The sequence below is a fragment of the Crocuta crocuta genome, unplaced genomic scaffold (genome assembly GCF_008692635.1).
Source record: "Crocuta crocuta isolate KB4526 unplaced genomic scaffold, BGI_CrCroc_1.0 scaffold217, whole genome shotgun sequence".
In the NCBI taxonomy this organism is placed as follows: domain Eukaryota; kingdom Metazoa; phylum Chordata; class Mammalia; order Carnivora; family Hyaenidae; genus Crocuta; species Crocuta crocuta.
Window position 1 is genome coordinate 2,201,640 of NW_027532208.1, and position 20,801 is coordinate 2,222,440.

Consider the following 20,801-nt stretch of genomic DNA (forward strand, 5'->3'; position numbering starts at 1 on the left):
AAATAAATGCCGTTTTCCAAGGTGATGAATAACGTAGGCGTGGAAATCTGCTCCCATGCGCTCAGCTTTTCCATGCTCCAAATTCTCTTGTGCACAATCCATTGAGCTCTATTGATCTTCCTTTGTGCGTGTTCATAGTCAACAAATTTAGTTAGCAGGCTATCTGTTTTTAAGAAATCAAGTGCGGGGGCACATGAGTGGTTCAGTTAATTCAATGTCCGACTCTGGACTTCGGCTCAGGTCATAATCTCACGGTTTGTAAGACCGAGCCCTGTGTAGGGTTCTGCTCTGACGGCGTGGAGCCTGCTTGGGATTCTCTCTCCCTCTCTCAAAATAAATAAATAAACATTAAAAAAAAGAACTCAAATGTGCATATACATTGGGCCTCCTAATACCCAGAGGCATTTTTTGAGCTGTGTGTAACTTATGGTCATTGCTTTACATTTCCTCTTTTTCTTTTCCAGCCCTTACCCCATCAACATTCTAGTGAAGACTGCTAACCTGATTTCTTACAGTATCAAGGAAGTAGTGCTAAAGTCAACAAAAGAAGAGAATGGTCTCTGTCCCCCCTTTTCCATTATCCCACATCTTCCTTCGTGGACTCCACTCCAGCACCTGCTACCCTGTGCTCTGGGAGGCTCCATGTAGAGGTCTGTTCCCTAGGCAGGCTGTCTCCTGAGGGACAGGATTCCTGGCTTCCTGTGTTCCCAGTACTAGCACTTGGTCACAAACGCCAATTGCTATCTCCCCTTGTTAGTTTTCTCCTCTGCTTTCCTCGTGTGACACTTTTCAGTAATTTGTAAATTCAGTAATTCGGTAAACACATTAAAATATGCTTCTTTTATATACCTGTACAATTCCTTATCTGTGACATTCATTTGACAACTTGATAGTACATGCTAATTTGTTTTCCTTTTTTTTTTTTAAGGAAAAAGTAAACGGTACCGTCAACAAGGGGCCCAAACTCACAATCCCAATATCAAGAGGTACATGCTCTCCTGACTGGGCCAACCAGGTGCCCCAAGTTCTGTTAAATTTTTAAGAAAAAACAGACTAGGGATGACAAAACAGGGGAGCAGAACTTGGGGTGCTAGTCTCATCCCTGATACCTGGAAGCCCCTAAGAGAGATCAGTGGAATCACTTTAGGGAATACTGGAATGAAATTCTTGAACATACAGAATGTAGAATTCTTTTCCACCATGACATGACTCTATTGGTTTCCTTAGGAATCAGGAGCCCAAAGAGAAATTCCTGGATGGAAGGCAGACTATGATTGCCAGAGCCTCGGGGAAGTGGCAAACACAAAGCACCTCTTTAACGGGTCTGGGGTTTCTGTCCCAGGTCATGAAAATGTTTGGAGTGAGCTAGCTATGGCTGCACAATGTCACGAATGTACTTAATGCCACTGAGCTGTATACTTTTAAATGACTAAAATGGTAAATTTGATGTTATGTACACTTTACCATAAGCTAAAAAAGGAAAAAAAAAAAAAACCACTCACGAATGCCTCCTAAGGACCAGAGCCATGGCAAACATATGCTGGTTGGATTCAGTGTACACAGGGACAGAAGAGTGAATTAGACTACATGGCAACTTCAAAGGGGGTCTCCAAATCGTTTCTATCAGAAAGTCCCTCTGTAGGAGTAAGACAATTGGCAGGCACTCATCCACCGCCCCACTAGGCCCTGCCCCCACAACCTTCAAGAAGGAAGCACTCAAATACCAGCAAGACGTATTTCAAATAGTTTAATTTTAAAAATATTCTATTCAGTGCTAAAATATGTCTTCACTCACTGTTGCCCATTTCCATTTTCTTAAACTTTTTTGAACAAAAAATAAAATCACAAAGTTCAATTAAACATGCAGATTTCAAAGAAGAGGGAACTTTCTAGAAAGTCTGAGCTGAAGGAGTACTGTGGGGGAGGGGTACTGTTGGCAGAACCTCAAATCCTTGCTGGGGCAGAGTCTGTGGCAGGAGGCAGGGGATGCTGGAATGAAACGTACAGGTGAAAACAGGGAAAGCTGTGTGTGTGTGTGTTGGGGGAAGGGAGTGGTTAGAGCAGAGGACAAAGGACTGTCAGCAGCTGAAGAGCCCATGAGAGGCAGGATAACCTCAGAAATGGGCAGAAGTGTCAGGACAGTAAGAAATCTATGCGGACTTTTCCGCCCTCATGTACAGCCTCCCCTTCCCTCCGAAGACTCTGCCAGGCCTTCTCCAACAGGCCCCTAGCCCGACGGGAAAGTCCATGAATCTACGGTCTCCATTCAAGTTCAAGTAACCCTGGACACTCTCTTCTCTAGAGAGTGCCTTCCACATCTCTCCTCCTGTAGAAGAGCCAGCAGCTCAGTCCAGAGGTTCTGGAGCAGAGACTGCTACCTGGAGGTGACACATGAACCTCGGGATGGCTGATGCCCCAGCCTACGTGGGGTGCAAAAAGAATATGAGTGCTCCTCTTCTCAGGAGCAAGCAAACACAGGTGCCAGGGACGGGAAGATGATGCTATAACCCCAAGTCCTATGCCAACCTTCCAGCCCAGAAGGCTCCTATGTGCAAGCTCTGGACCCCAGTGCTTGCCCTTACCCCAGCAACAAAGCACGGCCAGAACCAGAATGCAATAAATAGAGGCAGGGGGCCAGGAGGCGGAGGGCGCCAGGACGGTGCTAGCTTTCTGATGCTGTCTGCGGCACTGCAGGTTGGTCCACACAGAAGCGTTTCAGGGGTGGGGCACCTGAGTCTTCCTCTTCCTCAGCAATCTAGGAGCAGTCAGAGCATGAAATTATAGGGCCATCCCTCTGTACCAGAACCTCCCCGCCCACCCTAATTACAGCCCAGAAGCCCACCCCCAACTTTCTTGCAGATAAACAAACTTCTGCCCTTGCCATGTAACCTGGAGACATTCAGCTTCCCTTGCTGCCTCCCCACCCTGGTCACAGCACATTTGACGCTGTAAGGTCCGATTCACATCAACAGAGTCCTGACTTTTTTTCAGAAACTGGGAAACCCAAAGGCTCCTTACCTGGGTCTCTAGCGGAACTGGTTCTTCCTTTGTGAGGGTGGGAGGTTCATCAGCAACTTCTGAGGCGGGCAGGGAGGGCTCTGAAAAAGCAGCAAGGTCAGTACAACTGCAGGGCTTCCCAAGGCAGGACACTCCTGTGGAATCTGCCTCAAGCCAGGGCAGCTTCCCTAAGAGCTATGTGGAGGCATCTGGGGAAAGAGCAACACTGGCCAGAGAATCAATATATGTCATCAGAGGAAATGTGCAGGATATAATGCAGAGAGTATAATCTTTAAAGTCAGAAGGAATGAAATTGGAGACATCCGGTTCCACCAGGTGCTAGCTATGCGATCTCAGACAAGCAGTTTAGTCTAAGACTCTACTTTGTCATCTGTACTATGGAGATGACAACTGCTATCTCTCAGGGTCTCTGAGAAAATTATACCAGGTATCAAATATGAAAAGTGCCTTACACAGGCCTGGCACTCAATTGTGTTGCTCGTTTTCTTCTTTCATTCTGTGAGAGGGGAAAACACAACCCTCCCCCAAAACAGCTGAAACGTTGACAAATGGCTCAAGGCTGCCAGGCCCAAGGCATTGTCTCTAACCTCTTCCTCTAAAGAACAGAAACATCAAGAGCACAGGCCCTTCCAAGACGCTTGTCCTGGGTCAACTGTGACTCACCCTCGAGGATCTCCTGGCCCAGAGTAGGGGGCTGGGAGTCATCTGTGCGGAAGTCAGAGGTGTGTGCTGGGCTCAGGGACTCACTCTGCTGGGGGCTGGGGCTTGAGTTAGTGCTGCTGTCTACCTTGAGTTGATAGACATCAGACACAGAGCTCTGGTTGCTGTTTTCATCTGAAAACCAAACATGACAAAGACAACAGCTGAGAGTAGTCATTTTTCTTGAGAGTAACGGTACAGAGCCAAGGGCCTGGGTCTCCTTAGGCAGCCACGGGCGCAACCAAATACAATGATCGTTGCTACTGATGCCCCCAGAACCGAAGGCAAATAAGCCAAGACAGGGCAAATTATCCACAGCCTAAGATGATTCATTTAAACATTTTCTATTTCACAACACATTATTCTCAGCACCAGATGCAGCCAAAATCTTTAAGTCTGTGCAGCATTTACATTTCGGGAAGGTCAGCGTATACTTAGTAATCCCCTCTTTCTTACTAAGTATAGTTTGGACCTGGTAGTTTTTCACCGTCCAGTGGAAGGGAGTGATGTAGCTGTGCCTCTCAACTCTTCCCACAAGAGGTGTAGAAAACGCTAAAATGTGCCTGGCATTCTCGGCTATCATAAGACGCGTGGTGGTATCTGGAGGCAGTCACTCGGGCTGGTCAGCAGCCCAGGCTCCACCTGGCCATCTCAAGGACCAAGAAATTACCACCTGGGACAGTCTGTCCAAAGGCTTAAACTCACCATCTAAGTTAAAAACTAAGGAGTCAAAAGCTCCTTCTGCTCCCTCGCCTCCAGCAGCCCGTCACCAAATCTGACCCATCCTACCGCTCTGACGCCACTGGTGTCCGTCCCTTCCTCTCCCGTGCCTTCGGCCAGGCCTCCTGGTCTCCGTCCCGGCCTCCTGCAGCAGCCGCCTGGCCGCCCTTCCCTCAGTCCGCTGTACTCCCACCTGCACTTCACACTGTGCCAGACCCATCCCTCTAAATCTTCAGCGGTTTTCCAATTCGAATCCCAGGGCCGCCCTGCAGGCACACATCATGGCCCTATCACAACCTACAAAACCTTTCCTGACCTACAGGCTTACTGCTGACTGTCCTGCCACACAGCAGGCTTCGTGCTGCGGCCTCGGCTCCAGCCACGTGGACTAACCTAGACCTGCCTCACGCACAGGTGGCCGGTAGGGCCTGCTCTTTCCGGTTTCCCGGGAAGCCCTGATGCAGGCCACCACTTGGCTCAAGCATCACTTCCTCCGTGTCCCAGGCTCCTGTGGGTGGAAATGACCACCCTATCATGCTTCTGTTGTATCCTGTGCACACCTACGATTAGTATTTTACACACCAATTTCCATATGCTCTGTGCAGGCAGGCTCGGGGCTTACTTGTCCTTGCAGGATCTCCAGTGCGGTACCCGGCAGCCGGCACACAGTAGGAGTTCAGAAAATGTTCGCTGAATGAAAGGGATGAGATGGTGGCCACACTGAGGAAACAGAGCCTCGTGGGTCTCCCAGAGCTTTGGGATTACTGGACAGCCCACACACAGCTAGGAAATCGTTCCCTCATATTCTCCTTCCTCCAGCACACTCCCTGACCTCGGGCGGCTGGGGGAGGGGGAAGACCCCTGCACGCTCCCAGTCTCGTGCCAAGCTAGTCTTTACTCCTACAAAGACCACAGTCTTCTATGCTAACACGGAAGCAACATTCTATTATAAAAAGAATAAAGCTCTGTCACTTTTGAGCTTAGGCAAACACCTCTTCTCGGAGCACCCGCTTCCTTCAACAGGCATGAGGATAACTGCCTGCTTTAGATCACAGGCCGAGGGAAGGACAAAAACCTGAAGCTCGGTGCTTCTGAACAGCAGCCACCACGCAGGTGCGAAGGCAGTACTGGGACCATAGTGCTGCCACAGGCGGGACACTTACTGCAGACTGGTTCTGGAGGAGGAACTTTGCTGACAGGGGACAGGAGAGGCCCTGGCTTTGGGTGGCCTAGTCTAAGGCACTGTTATCATAAAACATACAGTCTAAAGAAAAGAGCTTCTGATCCAAAGAACCAGAACCTGACATGGGGCCTGTCACTTACTAGTTATGTACCTTGAGATACAGAACTTCCATCTCTCTGAGCTTCGGTTTTCCTAAATGGAGAATGAAGCCGCCATCATCTACCTTGCAGGGTCGCTGTGAGGTTTAAATGAAAAGACTTGATGTAAAGTGTCAGCAAGATACCAGCAAAACAGCAGGCACTGAAGTGACACACGAAGCTATTCTTCTCGTTATTAACAGGTTCATCTAAGTGCTGCTTTTCCTGCAAGGAAGACATATGGATGCAACTCACCCTGGAATTCAAGAAGGAGAGAGGAATTGGCTGACGCATCAGAGGGAAAGCCATTAGGTTCCCGGGCTGCTGAACTGTTCGATTTGGACTTTTCTTTCTAGAAAAGGAAAAAAAGAGGAATATGACAGAGCCAAGCGGAAGACCCAGAGAGAGGTAGATGGGTGCTACAGAAGACACCTGAGGTCTGGATTACAACTAAACACGGGTAACGACAATAGTTTGAGAATCCAGGACCCAGGGAATAACAGAATCCTGGACAAGGAGTCCCCAAGTCTCAGTGTCTCTATGTTGTAAAATGGACCCTTCCAGAACTAATATGACTCAAAGGTGAGAAGCAGATACACAGGCTTCCACTAGAGCTCCCTGTGGTTCTCTTCTGCCTCCTGCCTTGAGCAAACGCTCTATCCAACCTTTCCCTGTATGGATGGACAAGAAATGCAGAGTACTCATTCGAAAAGGATTCTTGTTTTGGTAGCACAGCAGGAAAAAGTGAAAGAATGGACAAAGGAAGGAGTCGCTTTATATATAATGTGAATGGAGACGGGACAAAGGGGTCCCTCTACCTGGATTCCTGACAATCGACCCATCTACTCAAAATGATTGCCCATGTCCACCTTGGCCTAGAACATCATTTCCTTTGAGCAGGATGCAGGTTACACATGTGGGTGACCGCAGTGCAAAGGTAAGCACTAGCTTGTGATACACAAGCCCACAGGAAAGGAAACAATCCATGCAAACATTTGCAAGTCAGAGGGGCCAAAGCTTAAATCTGGGTAATCTCAAATTTACTAATTTATACTTCTTATACAGGTCTATTTATTGCACAGGCATTTAATGTTTGGTAACAGCTCTCAATCCTCTCTCTGCAATGATCAACTGTACACCCTCATGCAAGTCTTTCCCTTCAATTTTTCCACATGCAGACATACTTTTAACCCAATTAGACTTTACATTTCACCACATGAACTACAGAAACACAATTTTTACTAGCTGCATTATATTCCATAAACCATAAATTCCTTAATCGCTTCTTACCTATTAGGCATTTTTTATAAGTGTGTGTTTATTTTGAGAGAGAAAGAGAGAGAGAGAGACAGAGACAGAAAATCCCAAACAGGCTCTGTGCTGTCAGCATGGAGCCAGAGGTATGGCTCAATCTCACAAACTGCAAGATCATGACCTGAGCTGAAATCAGGAGTCAAACGCTTAACCAATTGAGCCACCCAGGTAACCCTCACCTATTGGTCATTTAGCTTCAACTTATTTCAGGTTGTGTTTATTTATGGCCACTAGGAATAAACCTATGATTCTCAAGTTTCATTTCTTCTCTGGGTCATTTTATTTTGATAAATTCACACCAAAAAAATTCCTTCTAGATCAAAAAGTATAAACATACTATGTTTCTTGAAATACACTATACCTCATGACTCTCTAAAAAGTAAATGGGGGTGCCTGGGTGGTTCAGTCGGTTAAGCGTCTGACTTTGGCTCAGGTCATGATCACATGGTTCGTGGGTTCGAGCCCTGCGTCGGGCTCTGTGCTGACGGCTAGCTCTGTCAGATTCTGTATCTCCCTCTCTCTCTGACCCTCCCCTGCTCACGCTCTCTCTCTCTCTCTCACAGAAATAAATAAAACATTAAAAAATTTTTTAAGAATTTAAAAAGTAAATATAAACATTAAAAAAATAATCTTTTAATTTTAATTTTAATCTTTAAAAATTTTTTTCCTTTGCCACTGCTATAACATCTTTTATAATGGTTACACAGCTTTACAAGATAACCGTGCACGATGACTTAATGAATTCTCCACAATACAGTCTTTATTTTGCTTGCAATTCTCAAACACTCTGAACCATATTGTAATGCTCAACAGTGTAGATGTACCTTGTACACATTATGATTATCTCCTGAAAATAAATTCCTAGAGATAAAACTTCTAGATCAAAGGGATAAACATTTTGAAAACTACTCCCCCCCGTCCTCTGTACTGAGGTATAACTGACAACTAAACTTGTAAGGCATTTAAAGTACACACTGAGGGGACCATACACTGTGGAAGGACTCCCGCCATCCAGTTCATTAGCGCCGCCATCACTGAAAACTTTTCAATGCACACGTGACAACAGCCTGACCCGCGTGAAGTCTGTGCCAATCTACTCTCTGGTCAGCGGTGTCCCATTCCCTTGGATTCTTCCCACTTCCTCTTCACCAATTTGATCATCGTCTCCCATTCTGCCTAACGTAGCAGGTCTATACTGGTACCTTAGAGGATGGCACACCACCGTGGACCACTGGAGGACAGATAAACTGATGGACCTCAGCAAACACTGTGAGAAGCCCTTGGGAGAAGAAAGGGAGCTGGGTCCTGGGCAGGGAGAATGTGTTATTGTTTTAAGTGTTTATTTTGAGAGAAAGAAAGAGAGAGAGAGAGAGAGAGAGAGAGAGCCTAACAGACTAAGCTACTCAAGTGCCCCTGGCAGGCAGAATTTGAATTAGGAAAGGGCCAGGGGCTTACGCGTGCGAAACGCACTGGGGTGGGGTGGGGCTTTCTCCCAGTGCGTCCCCTTCCCCACGTACCAGGAGATTTAAGTTCCTGACCTTCAGCCCCTTGTGGGTAGTGGCACCACTAGAGCCAGGCTGGATGAAAATTAAAGGGTGGCTCCAGAGCCCCCCTAACTTCCACCCACCAGCTCCCTGGGGCTGGCAATGACAAGGAAGGATGCATGGCATCCAGACAAAGTGGCACCTGGAAGACTGGTACTAGGGACTTCCCTGGGGGGGCGGGGGGAGGGCAGAGGAAGAGGGAGAGGGGATAAGGGAAAGGCTGAATCCCAAGGCTCACACAATGGCCTAAATTCACTCAGAGGAAGGAAACCCAGAGCCCGGGCTTACGTCCTCCCTCAGTTACATACTGCTGGCCACGGCAGCCCAGAGTCCCCCGGGGAATAAAAACTGAGTGCACAGAGTGCACAGAAGAGACTAACCAGATGCCGGAGGAAACAAGCACCAGGAAAGACGAGAAACAGAACAAATACACCGGAAGAAGGACACTAACAGGACATGAGGATTTCAATAAAACACAGTAGGTCTCCTCAGAAAGAAAAGGATACTGGAAAGTTGTTTTGAAGAACCACCAACATGAGGAAATTTGGTGTGAGTAATGCAATTGTAATATTAGCCCAAACGTACAAAAAATAAGGATACAGAAAATCTGGGTAACATAAGAAATGCTTGTTTATTGTTTAATTTCATACCTAGAGACTATACTTGTTTTAATCACAAGTAAGTGGTCCAAAAATCAATCATGTACCAGTCCAGATCAAACATGGTTTGTGAGTTCGAGCCCCTCTTCAGGGCTGCGCTAACACCTCAGGACCGAGAGCTTGCTTCAGATTTTGTGTCTCCCTCTCTCTCTCTGTCCCTCTCCTGCTTATGCTTTCTCTCAAAAATAAATAAATAAATATTTTTAAAAACTAATAAACTTTAAAGAGGAAACTAAAGGGGCGCCTTGGCAGCTCAGTCAGTTAGGCGTCCAACTTCAGCTCAGGTCATAATCTCACAAAAGAGGAAACTAAAGAGGAATTAATGAAAAACTTAAAACAATTACACTATTTTTTTTTAATGTTTTTGTTTATTTCTGAGAGAGAGACAGACAGCGTGAGCAGAAGAGGGTCAGAGAGAGGGAGACACAGAATCTGAAATAGGCTCCAGGCTCTGAACTGGCTGTCAGCACAGAGCCCAACACAGGGCTCGAACCCACGAACCGTGAGATCATAGCCTGAGCCGAAGTCGGACGCTTAACCGACTGAGCCACCCAGGTGCCCCAAGACAATTACACTATTGATGATATTTTGACATGCATATATGTGAAAATTTGGGAGACGACTAAAGTGAAAAAAAATTTAAGTAAACTTTATTCCTAACGTGGGGCTCAAACTCACAACTCCGAGATCAAGAGTTGCACGCTCCACTGACTGAGCCAGCCAGACATCCCTAAAGTGAAATGTATTGTGTAAAAAAGAAAACAAAACTAGAAATAAAGTGCTAAGTTTAATACAAGGAGCTAGAAAAAGAACAACAGGGTAAACCCAAAAAAACATAACAGGAAATAACAATGGCAACAACTAATGAAATAGAGAACAAAGCAAACAAAAGAAAAGATGAACAAAAATTACAAGATTTTTGGATAAAGATTTTAGGAGAGACCATAAACTGGATCATATTACGGTAATGTGAATATTATGAATAACTACATACCAGGGTCATTGCTGGCATTTGAACAGGGCCAATTAATTCTTTATTAGACAAGACTGAGTGCACTGCCAAAAGTTTAGCATTACTGGCCAGCCGGGAAGTGCCCAGCCTCGTTGCTACACACTCATGAGGAAATGAAGAAAGGGGGAGGCCCTAGCACTACACGCTCTTAAACAACCAATTTCTGGGAAATACATAAAATGCAAAATAATTACAAAAAAAAGAGAAAATCTAAATACATCAGTCACCATTAAAACCACCATAATGACCATCTCTCAACGAAACGCCCAGAAAGTACTAAAAGTGAGTTCTACCAAACTTTCTTACTTTGTTCTAGAAATCAAAAAAGAGGCACAATTGCCTAATTTGTTTTAGAACGTTAATGTAATTCTTAATACCATAACAAGGTAAAGATAGCATATTAAAAGAAAATTATAGACCAATTTCATTTATGACCCAGATGCAAGTATCTCATGAAATATTTTTTTTTTAATGTTTTTTATTTATTTCTAGGAGAGAGAGAGAGAGAGACAGCGTGAGCAGGGGAGGGTCAGAGAGAGGGAGTCACAGACTCTGAAACAGGCTCCAGGCTCTGAGCTGGCAGTCAGCACAGAGCCCGATGCGGGGCTCGAACCCACGAACCGCGAGATCATGACCTAAGCGAAAGTTGGACACTTAACCAACTAAGCCACCCAGGCGCCCCTCTCATGAAATATCTTAAATGTGAATTGAATACCACGTCATATGGGTGGAAGCGTATCCAAGTAGAATTTCTCTTAGGCATGCAAGAATGTAAAAGTGTCAACATCAGAAATTTTATTAATATAATTCACCATACTAATACATTAAACATTAGAGGAGGAAAATCACATGAACATTTTATTTCAGTAAGCTCAGGAAAAGCAGCTGGATAGCGTCCAACATCTATTCATAATTTTTAGTAACTCTTAGAAACCTAACAAGAGAAGGAATATTTATTTTATTGTTATTATTGTTAATATTTTAGAGAGAGAGTGTGTGCACTAGTGGGAGAGAGGGGTTGAGAGAGAGGCAGAGAGAGAATCCCAAGCAGGCTCCATGCTCAGAGCTGAGCCCAATGTGGTCTCGATCCTGCGACCCTGGGATCACGACCTGAGCTGAAATCAAGAGTGGGATACTCAACCAACTGAGCCACCCAGGCACCCTGGGAATTTTTATTTTAATAAAGGCCATCTTCCCAATAAACCTACAGCAAGAGAGAAAACTCGCCCTACTTAACATTAATAAAAACTAAAAACTGATGATAAATAAAAATCATTCCAGTGCAGGAGGAGATAAAATAACAACAAAACAGAATGGAGAGCTGAAAAACAACCTAGATATGAATACGGCACACAACAGAGATGACGTACCAAATCAGTGGAGAAAGAGTAAATAGCATTAGGGGAAATAGCTGTCTGTATGAAGGAAAATTAAAATTAGATTCATATCTCCATCATTAAAAAACAACAACAACAACAATAAAAAACCTAACAGGACCGACTCTTAATTTCGGCTCCAGTCACAATCTAATGGTTCGTGAGTGCGGCCCTGCGTTGGCTCTGTGCTGACAGTGTGGAGCCTGCTTGTGACTCCCTCTCTCCTTCTCTCTCTTCCCCTCGTTGGCTCACACTGTCTCTGTTTCTCTCAGAATAAATAAATAAACCTAAAAAGCAAACAAACAAAAACAAAAAAACAACCTAACAGGAGATGATGTTCTTTATAACCAAATAGTGGAGAATAATTTTCAAACAAGATTCAGAAAGCAAAAACCGTACAAAAGAATTGATTAGTTTGACACAAATTTAAAGGACGATGTTGACAAAGTTCTAGACAGTAACATGTCAGACAAAGATATCTACAATATACAAAAGTGACCAGAGTCTTCTGTATCTATGATACCAACGAATCCATGCAAATCAGAAAAGACAGAAAACCCAATACAAAAAAAATTAAAAAGAAATCACAAGAGAGGATATTTAAATGGATAAAAAGGAAATCTGAATGGAAACCTGAAGACAGAAAATTATCAACCTCCTGAGTAATCAGAGAAACGCAAAATAAACAGCTTGATCAGACTGGCAGGATCCGTAGTATCAAACGCCATGAAGTCATGGCAGTGTGAAACCCCAGCATCCTGGGGAAGTGGGCTAACTACACGGGGGCAGCCCTTCTGAAGAGAGATCGGACAGCAGTCAGTAGGATCAATTCATGTGCAGGCCCGGGACAGCAAGCCTGCTCCCGGGCATCTAACCCACAAGTCCTCCAGAAGAATGGAACGGTTTAAGGGGTGTCATCTATGCTACCAAAAAGCTAGAGTTTTTGGTAGAAAGCACATTTGGACACTTGAAATATGTCAAAGGTGGCTCTACAGAGCAGGAGGAAAAGAACAGTCTTTTCAATAACTGGTGCTGGGACAAATGCACGTCCATGCGTAAAAAAATGAAATCAGGCCCCTACTTCAAAATACACATTAATCAAGCATTGCGCAGTGGCAGTATCATAGCCAATGAGGTTTATCCGAGGCACGATTATTGCTAATTGAAAATACACAAATCAGTGCCAGGTGTTGTCATAAATGAGAAGTGAATAATGAACTTTTAGAAGACTGTATGAAGATGATCTTTGTGGCCTCAAAGAAGGAAAAGGCTTTAAAACATTTAAAAGTTCTGTTAGTCAAGGCAGCCTAAAGAGTGCAAAGACAAGCCATGGAATGAAGGCTTTGGGTCCAGAATACAGAATTCCCATAAGTCATATAGAAAAAAACAATCAAAGAGACTTAAGGAGGTGCTTCCTGAAATAGGAAATCCAAAAGGTTCATTCCTAAACATTAAAAATGTGTCCAATCTCATTAGTTATTACATAAGCAGTTACCAAACTAAAATCACGACTTATCTTCACATATAAGTAACAATACCAGCTGTAGAGGATTGAGAGCAATGAGAACTCTATTCCTGGTGGGAGTGCAAAGTGGCATAACCAGTCTGAGAAACGGTTTAGCATTAGCTCCTATAGGTCAACACACACATACTGTAAGACCCAGCAATTCCACTTGTAGGAACAGCTCCTAGGAAAACCCATGCCCAGCCTGACACATACGCTAAATAAGAATGTTCACAGGAGTGTTGTTCCTATTACCCCAAACGGGGAACAACCCAAATAGCCACCTACAGGAGGATCAGAGAGGTAAATCAGGGCACGGGCCTGTGATAAAATTCCATGCAGCGATGAAAAGGGACAAATGACTCCAAAGACAACATGGGTGAATGGTACAAACCTAATGCTGAGCACAGAAGGCAAGACACAGGAAAAGAGATACTTCATGATGCTGTTTATATAAAGTTACAAATATTTACAAAGGACTAGAAAAGTGATAAGCAAAGCAAAAGTACGAAAGAGATTTCTTCTAGTGGGGCTGGGGACACCGGCAAGAGTCAAACACGGGCCTCTGGGGAAGTTGGTAATGGTCTGTTTGTTGATTTGGGTGGTTTTCACAAGGGTACTAGCTTTATGTTTTCCTGTTATACTGACGACACATTTACGTTTTATTTACTGTCTGTGTTTGATATTTGAGCTTTTTAAAAACAATTCGAGGAAAAAAAGTTGGAGACAATCTACATGTTTATCACTCAAGCAAAGTAGATAATGTGACCACTGCATATAAGAAAATACTATGCAAGATTCGAAGTTAATAATTCTATTTACAGTTACAGAAAAGTGGAGAGTTCTCAAAAACGAGGCTGATCAAAAGACACCAGTTTTTTAGCACAATGCTCTACAAATTTTAAAACACGAACATGATACAATGCTATGTAGTTTCCAAGAATACACAGCCATCCACAGAAACCCATGCAAGAGGAATCAGAAAAGGATATATATATTTAAGACACGTGTAATACACTATAGTGGACAGCTAATCAGCTAAGAGCAAGAATCAGCAAACCTCTTACAAGGCCACATAAGAAATATTTCAGGCCTTGTGGGCCTTTAGGTCTTATGCCAATGACTCAACTCTGCCATTAGAACTCAAAAGCAGCCACAGACAATAAGGAAATCAATGGGCATAAGCTATGCTCTAATTAAACCATATTGACTATCACAGGGAGCAGGCCTGGGCTGTGGTTCACCGAGCCTTGGAAAAGAAGAATGCATTAAGGGAAGGAAATAAAGAGGGTAGAGAGAGAGGCTTTCCACAGATCAACCACAGAGGGTGCCCTAAAGTACTTTCACCTCAATTCTGGGGAAATAAATTCCTTTATAATTAAGAGACAATCAAGGAAAGAAAGGAAGGAAGGAAATGGTACCTGTTTGTTGTTTTGATTTTCTTCCACACTTACCTCCTTGCTGTCTGTTACAGGAACCCATTTAAATATCCTAAGGGACGTGTCACCCACAGTCACCCACTTTTTCTCCCTGAAAGAAAGACACTTCTTAAAACCGATAAATAATAAAACAGATGTTCTGTTCATAATGTGATTTTAAACTTTTCAGCAGCTCATTCCTTCAATCTTTTAAAAATAACTTTTTTTGGGGGGCGCCTGGGTGGCTTAGTCGGTTAAGCGTCCGACTTTCGCGTAGGTCATGATCTCGCGGTTCGTGGGTTCGAGCCCCGCGTCGGGCTCTGTGCTGACTGCCAGCTCAGAGCCTGGAGCCTGTTTCAATCTGTGACTCCCTCTCTCTCTGACCCTCCCCTGCTCACGCTGTCTGTCTCTCTCCTAGAAATAAATAAAACATTAAAAAAAAAAGTTTTTTTTAATGTTTATTTAATTTTGAGGGGGGCAGGATCTGAAGCGGGCTCCACACTGACAGCAGAGAGCCTGACAGAGGGCTCAAACTCATGAACCGGGAGATCAGGACCTGAGCCCAAGTCAGATGTTAACTGACTGAGCCACCCAGACACACCCCCACCAATTTTTAAATTTAAGTTTATTTTAGTAATCCCTGCAGCCAACATGGGGCTCAAATTCAGGACCCAAGAGTTACATGCTCTTCCCAGTGAGCCTGCCAGGTGCCCCACATTCCTTCATTCTTAAATGCCTTCCAAACTTCCTCTCCATCAAATTATAGTTCAACTTTTTTTTTTTTTAATGTTTTACTTATTTTTGAGAGAGAGAAAAGACAGCGTGAGCCGGAGAGGGACAGAAAGAGAGGGAAACACAGAATCCAAAGACAGGCTCCAGGCTCTGAGCTAGCTATAAGCACAGAGCCTGATGTGGGTCTCGAACCCACAAACCGCGAGATCACGACCTCAGCCGAAGCCAGATGCTTAACCGACTAAGCCACCCAGGCGCCCTTATAGTTTACCTTTAGATGCACAATCAACCCTTCCAAAAGATGTCTCTAACAAATTCCTTTGGCTCTGAACCCTCTACTTGCCTTTCCTCATGTACAGTGTAGCAAAGAAGCCCTTTTTACCTGACTACACGGAGTACCAGCACATTTTTAAACTCTGGTATCTACCAGGCATTACTTTATTTTCCAAAAATTAATTCATTCCAGTGATATTTATTTTTTTTAATTTTTAAATTTATTTTTGAGAGAAAGAGAGACAGCGTGAGCAGGAAACAGACACAGAGAGAGGGAGACACAGAATCCAAAGACAGGCTCTAGGCTCTGAGGTAGCTGTCAGCACAGAGACAGATGCGGGGCTCGAACTTACAAACCGTGAGATCATGACCTGAGCGCAGGTGGACACTCAACCGACTGAGCCACCCAGGCGCCCCTATTCCACTGATATTTTTAAGGCCCTACTATACAAGACCCTGCAGAAGATAAAAGATGTGTAAGATATGGCCCTGACCATATAGGCATATGGGGATGAAAAGTCAAGAAAGGAAATCAATGTAACACATGAAGGTGATAAGGCAGTTGAAAAGGCTGTAAGACAGGAAGACGAGGAAATCCCATGGCAAAGGAGAACTCCTAGGACTCCTGTGGAACTCTAGGTTGAAACACAATTCCATTCCAAAATTATCCCAGGAACAGGACCAGATGCTTCCAAGTCTTACACTGGTTTCTGAAAGAGGTGAAGACTAAGCTACAAAAGATGGCTTTAAGGTTTTATTTTACAAAGGAAGTTACTTTTGAGATAAGCCTTAAAAAATGAGTCTCCTTCCCCATTCTTGAATAAGGATGAGATTATGGACAAGCAGAATAGAGGAGCCTGAAGTATTGCTTCTGAAAAATTCAGGTCCAAATGTGAGGTCACAATGGGGCACCTGGGTGGCTCAGCTGGTTAAGCGCCTGATTTCGGCTCAGGTCATGATCTCACGGTCCGAAAGTTCGAGCCCTGCATCAGGCTCTGTGCTGACAGCTCAGAGCCTGGAGCCTGCTTTAGATTATGTGCCTCCCTCTCTCTCTGCCCCTTCCCTGCTCAAATTCTGTCTCTCTGTCTCCAAAATAAACAAATGTTAGAAAAAATTTTTAAAAAACCGTGAGATCACAAAAAAAGCAAAAAAAGTAAAACTGTTGTGACTACTGATATTGAGGATGCTTTTCAGCAAACAGAAAGAAGAATGAACTACACATTTAAGACACTGAAATTAATTCCTATAGAGCACTCCACTTCCTCATTTATTCAATAAATATTTGCTACACATGACCCTGTGCTAGATCTTGGGCACACAGGGAGCAAGGCTTACAGTCCCTAGCCTCACAGAGCCTCCATTCCAATTGGAAACAAATACCAAACAATTCAGAGTCACTTAATCATTAGGTTTAACCACATCGAATTTCCACTTCTGTTAAGTTAAAAAGCCAAATATAGGAAATGTCTTTCGATTCAAGCTAATACAACTGTGGGAAGTACTATGGAAGGGACCTGATTTAGACTGGGGATCTCGAAATGTGTCCCTTGAGAAAGCAATTAAAAACAATTTTTTTTAAATATTTATTTTTGAAGGAGAGAGAGACAGAACTTGAGCTGGGGAGGGGCAGAGAAAGAGAGACCCGGAATCCAAAGTGAGCTGTTAGAACATGTGGCTCAAATCCACAAGCCATGAGATCATGATCTCTGCCCAAGACAGAGGCTTAACCAAGTGCGCCACCCACACACCCCATGAAAGCAGTTTTTGAACAGATCTAGGAGTTAATAGGCAAGGAAGAGGAGAGGGAAGAGGAGGATGCCAGGTAGCACATGGCCCTAGCTGAAAGATGGCCATCAACCCCCAAGAAAGCAGCCAGTTTGAACCAGGCAGGTGAGGTAGGAAGGATCATCTTTGGCTTTAACATAAAAGGAGAAGAGGTCACTGAAGCATTGTTTCTTTTTTTTTTTTTTTTTTAATATTTTTTATTTATTTCTAGGAGAGAGAGAGAGACAGCGTGAGCAGGGGAGGGTCAGAGAGAGAGGGAGACACAGACCCTGAAACAGGCTCCAGGCTCTGAGCTGGCAGTCAGCACAGAGCCCGACGCGGGGCCGAACCCATGAACCGCGAGATCATGACCCAAGCGAAAGTCGGACGCTTAACCGACTAAGCCACCCAGGCGCCCCTGAAGCATTGTTTCTTAAGCGTGGGAGTGCTGTGATAATATTTACACTTGGAAAAAAGTGAAATCACTCTGACTGCAATGTGATGAATGGACTGAGTAAATGAGGAAGAGTTGAAGCAAGGAGACCATAAAAGCTAAGAGTTCCAGGTGAGAGAGGATGGTCATCTGGCCTAAACTGCTGGTAGGGACGGAGCCAGCCCGAAGAGAAAGATGTGCCGATTCTTAGGTTTCACCAAAAAACCTTAGGAGGATTAGATTTGGAGGAGAAAAGAAATCATTAATTATTTAACTAATATGTATGAGTCCCAACTACATATAAAGCCTTTACATATAAAGAGATAAAGGACTTAAACTTGTGCGAAAATGAATAAGCACGCAAAAGAAAAAAAAAGAAAATTCAAGGCAACAATGCCTCTAAAAGGGGGTGTAGGACGAAGGGCTGTACGTCTCCGGCTAGGAGGGGGCTAACCCCTACTTAGGTTTTAAAACTATTACTAGTTGTCAGCTAGAGAAAAGGACTCATGAAATTGGTGCCAAGAGTTGCCTGTTAAAGTTTAATGTGAAAACGCATCAAAGTTCCTGATTAAAAAAAATAATAAGCAGCTTGGGGTGCTTGGGTGTTCAGTTGAGCCACCGACTGCTGACTTCGGATCAGGTCATGATCCCACCGTTATGGGATCCGGCCCCGTGTCTGGCTCTGCGCTGAGTGTGGAGGCTGCTTGGGATTCTGTCTCCCCCACTGGCTCGCTCTCTGAAAAAACTCAAAAGCCAAAATTGGCAGTCAACCGGCCCGGCAATGAACGTTACACCAGCCGTTTCCAAATGAGGGTAGGGTCTCAACTGCTTTACCGACACCTGGCAGCACCGAGGAAAGAATGCCTACCCAGCTGGCTGCGTGTGGACCGGTATTAGGGGAAAAAGAGGGATACTGATTCCTATGTCCCCACCTGTTCTCGTGACAGGTGGGTTTAGTGTGAAGCGCTCACCAAACTTACAGCGAGTTACTACGCAGAGCGCTCTGTCCCGCCGGCGGGAAACCCCCGGAGATTGTCAGCTATTATTTGGGGCAATTCTGAACGCAAAAGGCTCCTGAGCTAGGAGGGCGCCGGGTCGAAACCGCGAGGTCCGGCGTCTATAATGAGGCCCCGCTGCCCCTGCGCGGCCGGAAGCCGGCAGCCCCACCGGGAGACGCTCAGCCCTTGGGCAGGTGGGCGGGCCTCGCGAGCCGGGCGACCCGCTGATTGGTGGCGGCCGGCTTGCCCTCCGACCTCACGNNGCGCTCTTCTGGGCCAGGGCCCGCAACTCCCGCTGGCACTCTCGGCCCCGGCCCCTCACCATTTCCGCACTTTCTCGATGGCCGCCATCACCTTCTTGATGTCGTCCTTGGCCCGGCTGCGGGTCTCGGCCCGGACCGACCGGCCCGACATGGCGGCAGCGGGAGCGGCGGGGGCCGGGGCCCTGCCCCCAANGCGCCCCGCCCCGGGCGTCCCTCCCTGGGCGCCCCGGGAGTCCCCTCGGCCCCCACGCAGGCCGGGGTGCGCGGCGGCCAGGCGGCACGTGCTGCCGGCAAGGCGAGGTGCGAGGCGCTACCGGTGGGGTCCCTGGCTCTCAAGTGATTTGGATGTCGGCACCTTTGTCCTCTGGCCTGAGTTGCTGCCACTATCTATGCTTTATGAACTTGACCTTAATGGGTGCGTGGTTCTGTTACCTCTACTCTCCACTGCCCTCGCTTTACAGTTGTACTGCTGTGCTCTAACCACAGAATTTCACACCTTTCTTCAGGATGCCTTCTGACTTTTGCACACGCCTGTTCCCTACCTGGAAGTTTCTCATCGCTTTACCTGATTAACCACTTACTCGTCTAACATCCAGCTCAAACTTGGGGAAACCTTCCCTGGTATCCTCGGGGTCCACCTAGCATGCCACATCACTGCCTTATTTAATTACATAATCATTAACTGAATGGTGCCTGCGTTGTACAAAGCCCTGCGCTCACACAGAGGACAAAAATCTGAGGTTTTGCCTTCATCGAGCTTCCAGTTTAGAAAAACAGGTAGACCAGAGAGCAGTCATTTAAAATGTTATTTTATAAATGATAAGCTTAAGGAAGTTCAAGATGCTATAACAGCCCCAATCTATAGGAGGGATTTCCAGAGGCTTCTGGGAAAATAAAACCCTGAAGCTGACATCTGAGCACAGGATACATGGAATTGCTCAGAGGCCTATGTCCACAGACATTGTGGAACATGTTCAATGAATGTCTGGGTGAATGTTTAGTTTTGAGTACAGCTCCCTTGCTCTCCCTACCCCACCCCCACAGGCATTTATTGAGGCTCACAATATTATGGGAGGGTCCTATAGTAGCTGCATCAGGGGATGTAAGGGAAGCAGGTGACGGTTTGCATTGATGGGTCAGTAGTGGCTACTTCTCTTGCCTCTAAAGAAACTTCCTTCTGTGTGCCCCAGAGAAATGCCTAGCTAACTCTGAACTTGACACAGCCCCTGGCTATGTTCAGCCTTTCATGACCAACTAACATCATGGCTTAATACGCATACGCTATCTTGCTGATGAGAGGCCCGCGAAAAACGGCTGCCTGAGGAGTAGAAGGGCTGAACCAGCATGCAAAGGGGAGGGATGATTCTAGAACTAATGGAATCGAGGGTGGCACATGTTTCTCAAGCCCAAATGATCCAAAATAACTCCATGTAAGTGCTGCCTGAGCACCTGTCATATGCCCTACGGGATATAGGACACTGTGATGCCAAGATGAGTAAGACACCCTCCCTGCCCTTGAGGTGAGAATAAGGGAAGCGGTAAGAAAATAAAATAAGGCAGAACATGCTAAGTGTCGTGAAAGAGGCCATCTCCCTAGAATTCTCTAGTCCTGTCCAGAGGTCCCCCTGGACTAAGCACACAGCTCAACGACCCCTGAAGGTTATGCCTAACTACTCTCTCACCCATGTCCGAGTCCTTGCCAGCTTCCCCGCTGACGTTTCTCGCCTACTACTTCTCTACTCCAGGCCGCTACT

General features: G+C 45.4%; 1 protein-coding gene and 1 non-coding gene across 2 annotated transcripts; one reads left to right on the forward strand and one right to left on the reverse strand.

Annotated features, from left to right (window-relative positions):
• Positions 1-1,731: 1,731 nt before the first annotated feature.
• BCL7B (BAF chromatin remodeling complex subunit BCL7B) lies at positions 1,732-19,233 on the reverse strand. Its single transcript, XM_077777906.1, has 6 exons — positions 19,107-19,233; positions 14,621-14,696; positions 6,013-6,109; positions 3,682-3,852; positions 3,019-3,098; positions 1,732-2,755 (listed from the first exon to the last, which is right to left on the reverse strand). The coding sequence occupies exons 1-6, from the start codon at positions 19,196-19,198 to the stop codon at positions 2,663-2,665; spliced, it is 609 nt and encodes a 202-aa protein (XP_077634032.1). The 5' UTR covers positions 19,199-19,233; the 3' UTR covers positions 1,732-2,662.
• Positions 12,764-12,902, forward strand: LOC144242929 (U4 spliceosomal RNA). The gene has a single exon (XR_013338495.1). It is a non-coding gene; the product is annotated as a U4 spliceosomal RNA (small nuclear RNA).
• Positions 19,234-20,801: the final 1,568 nt, after the last annotated feature.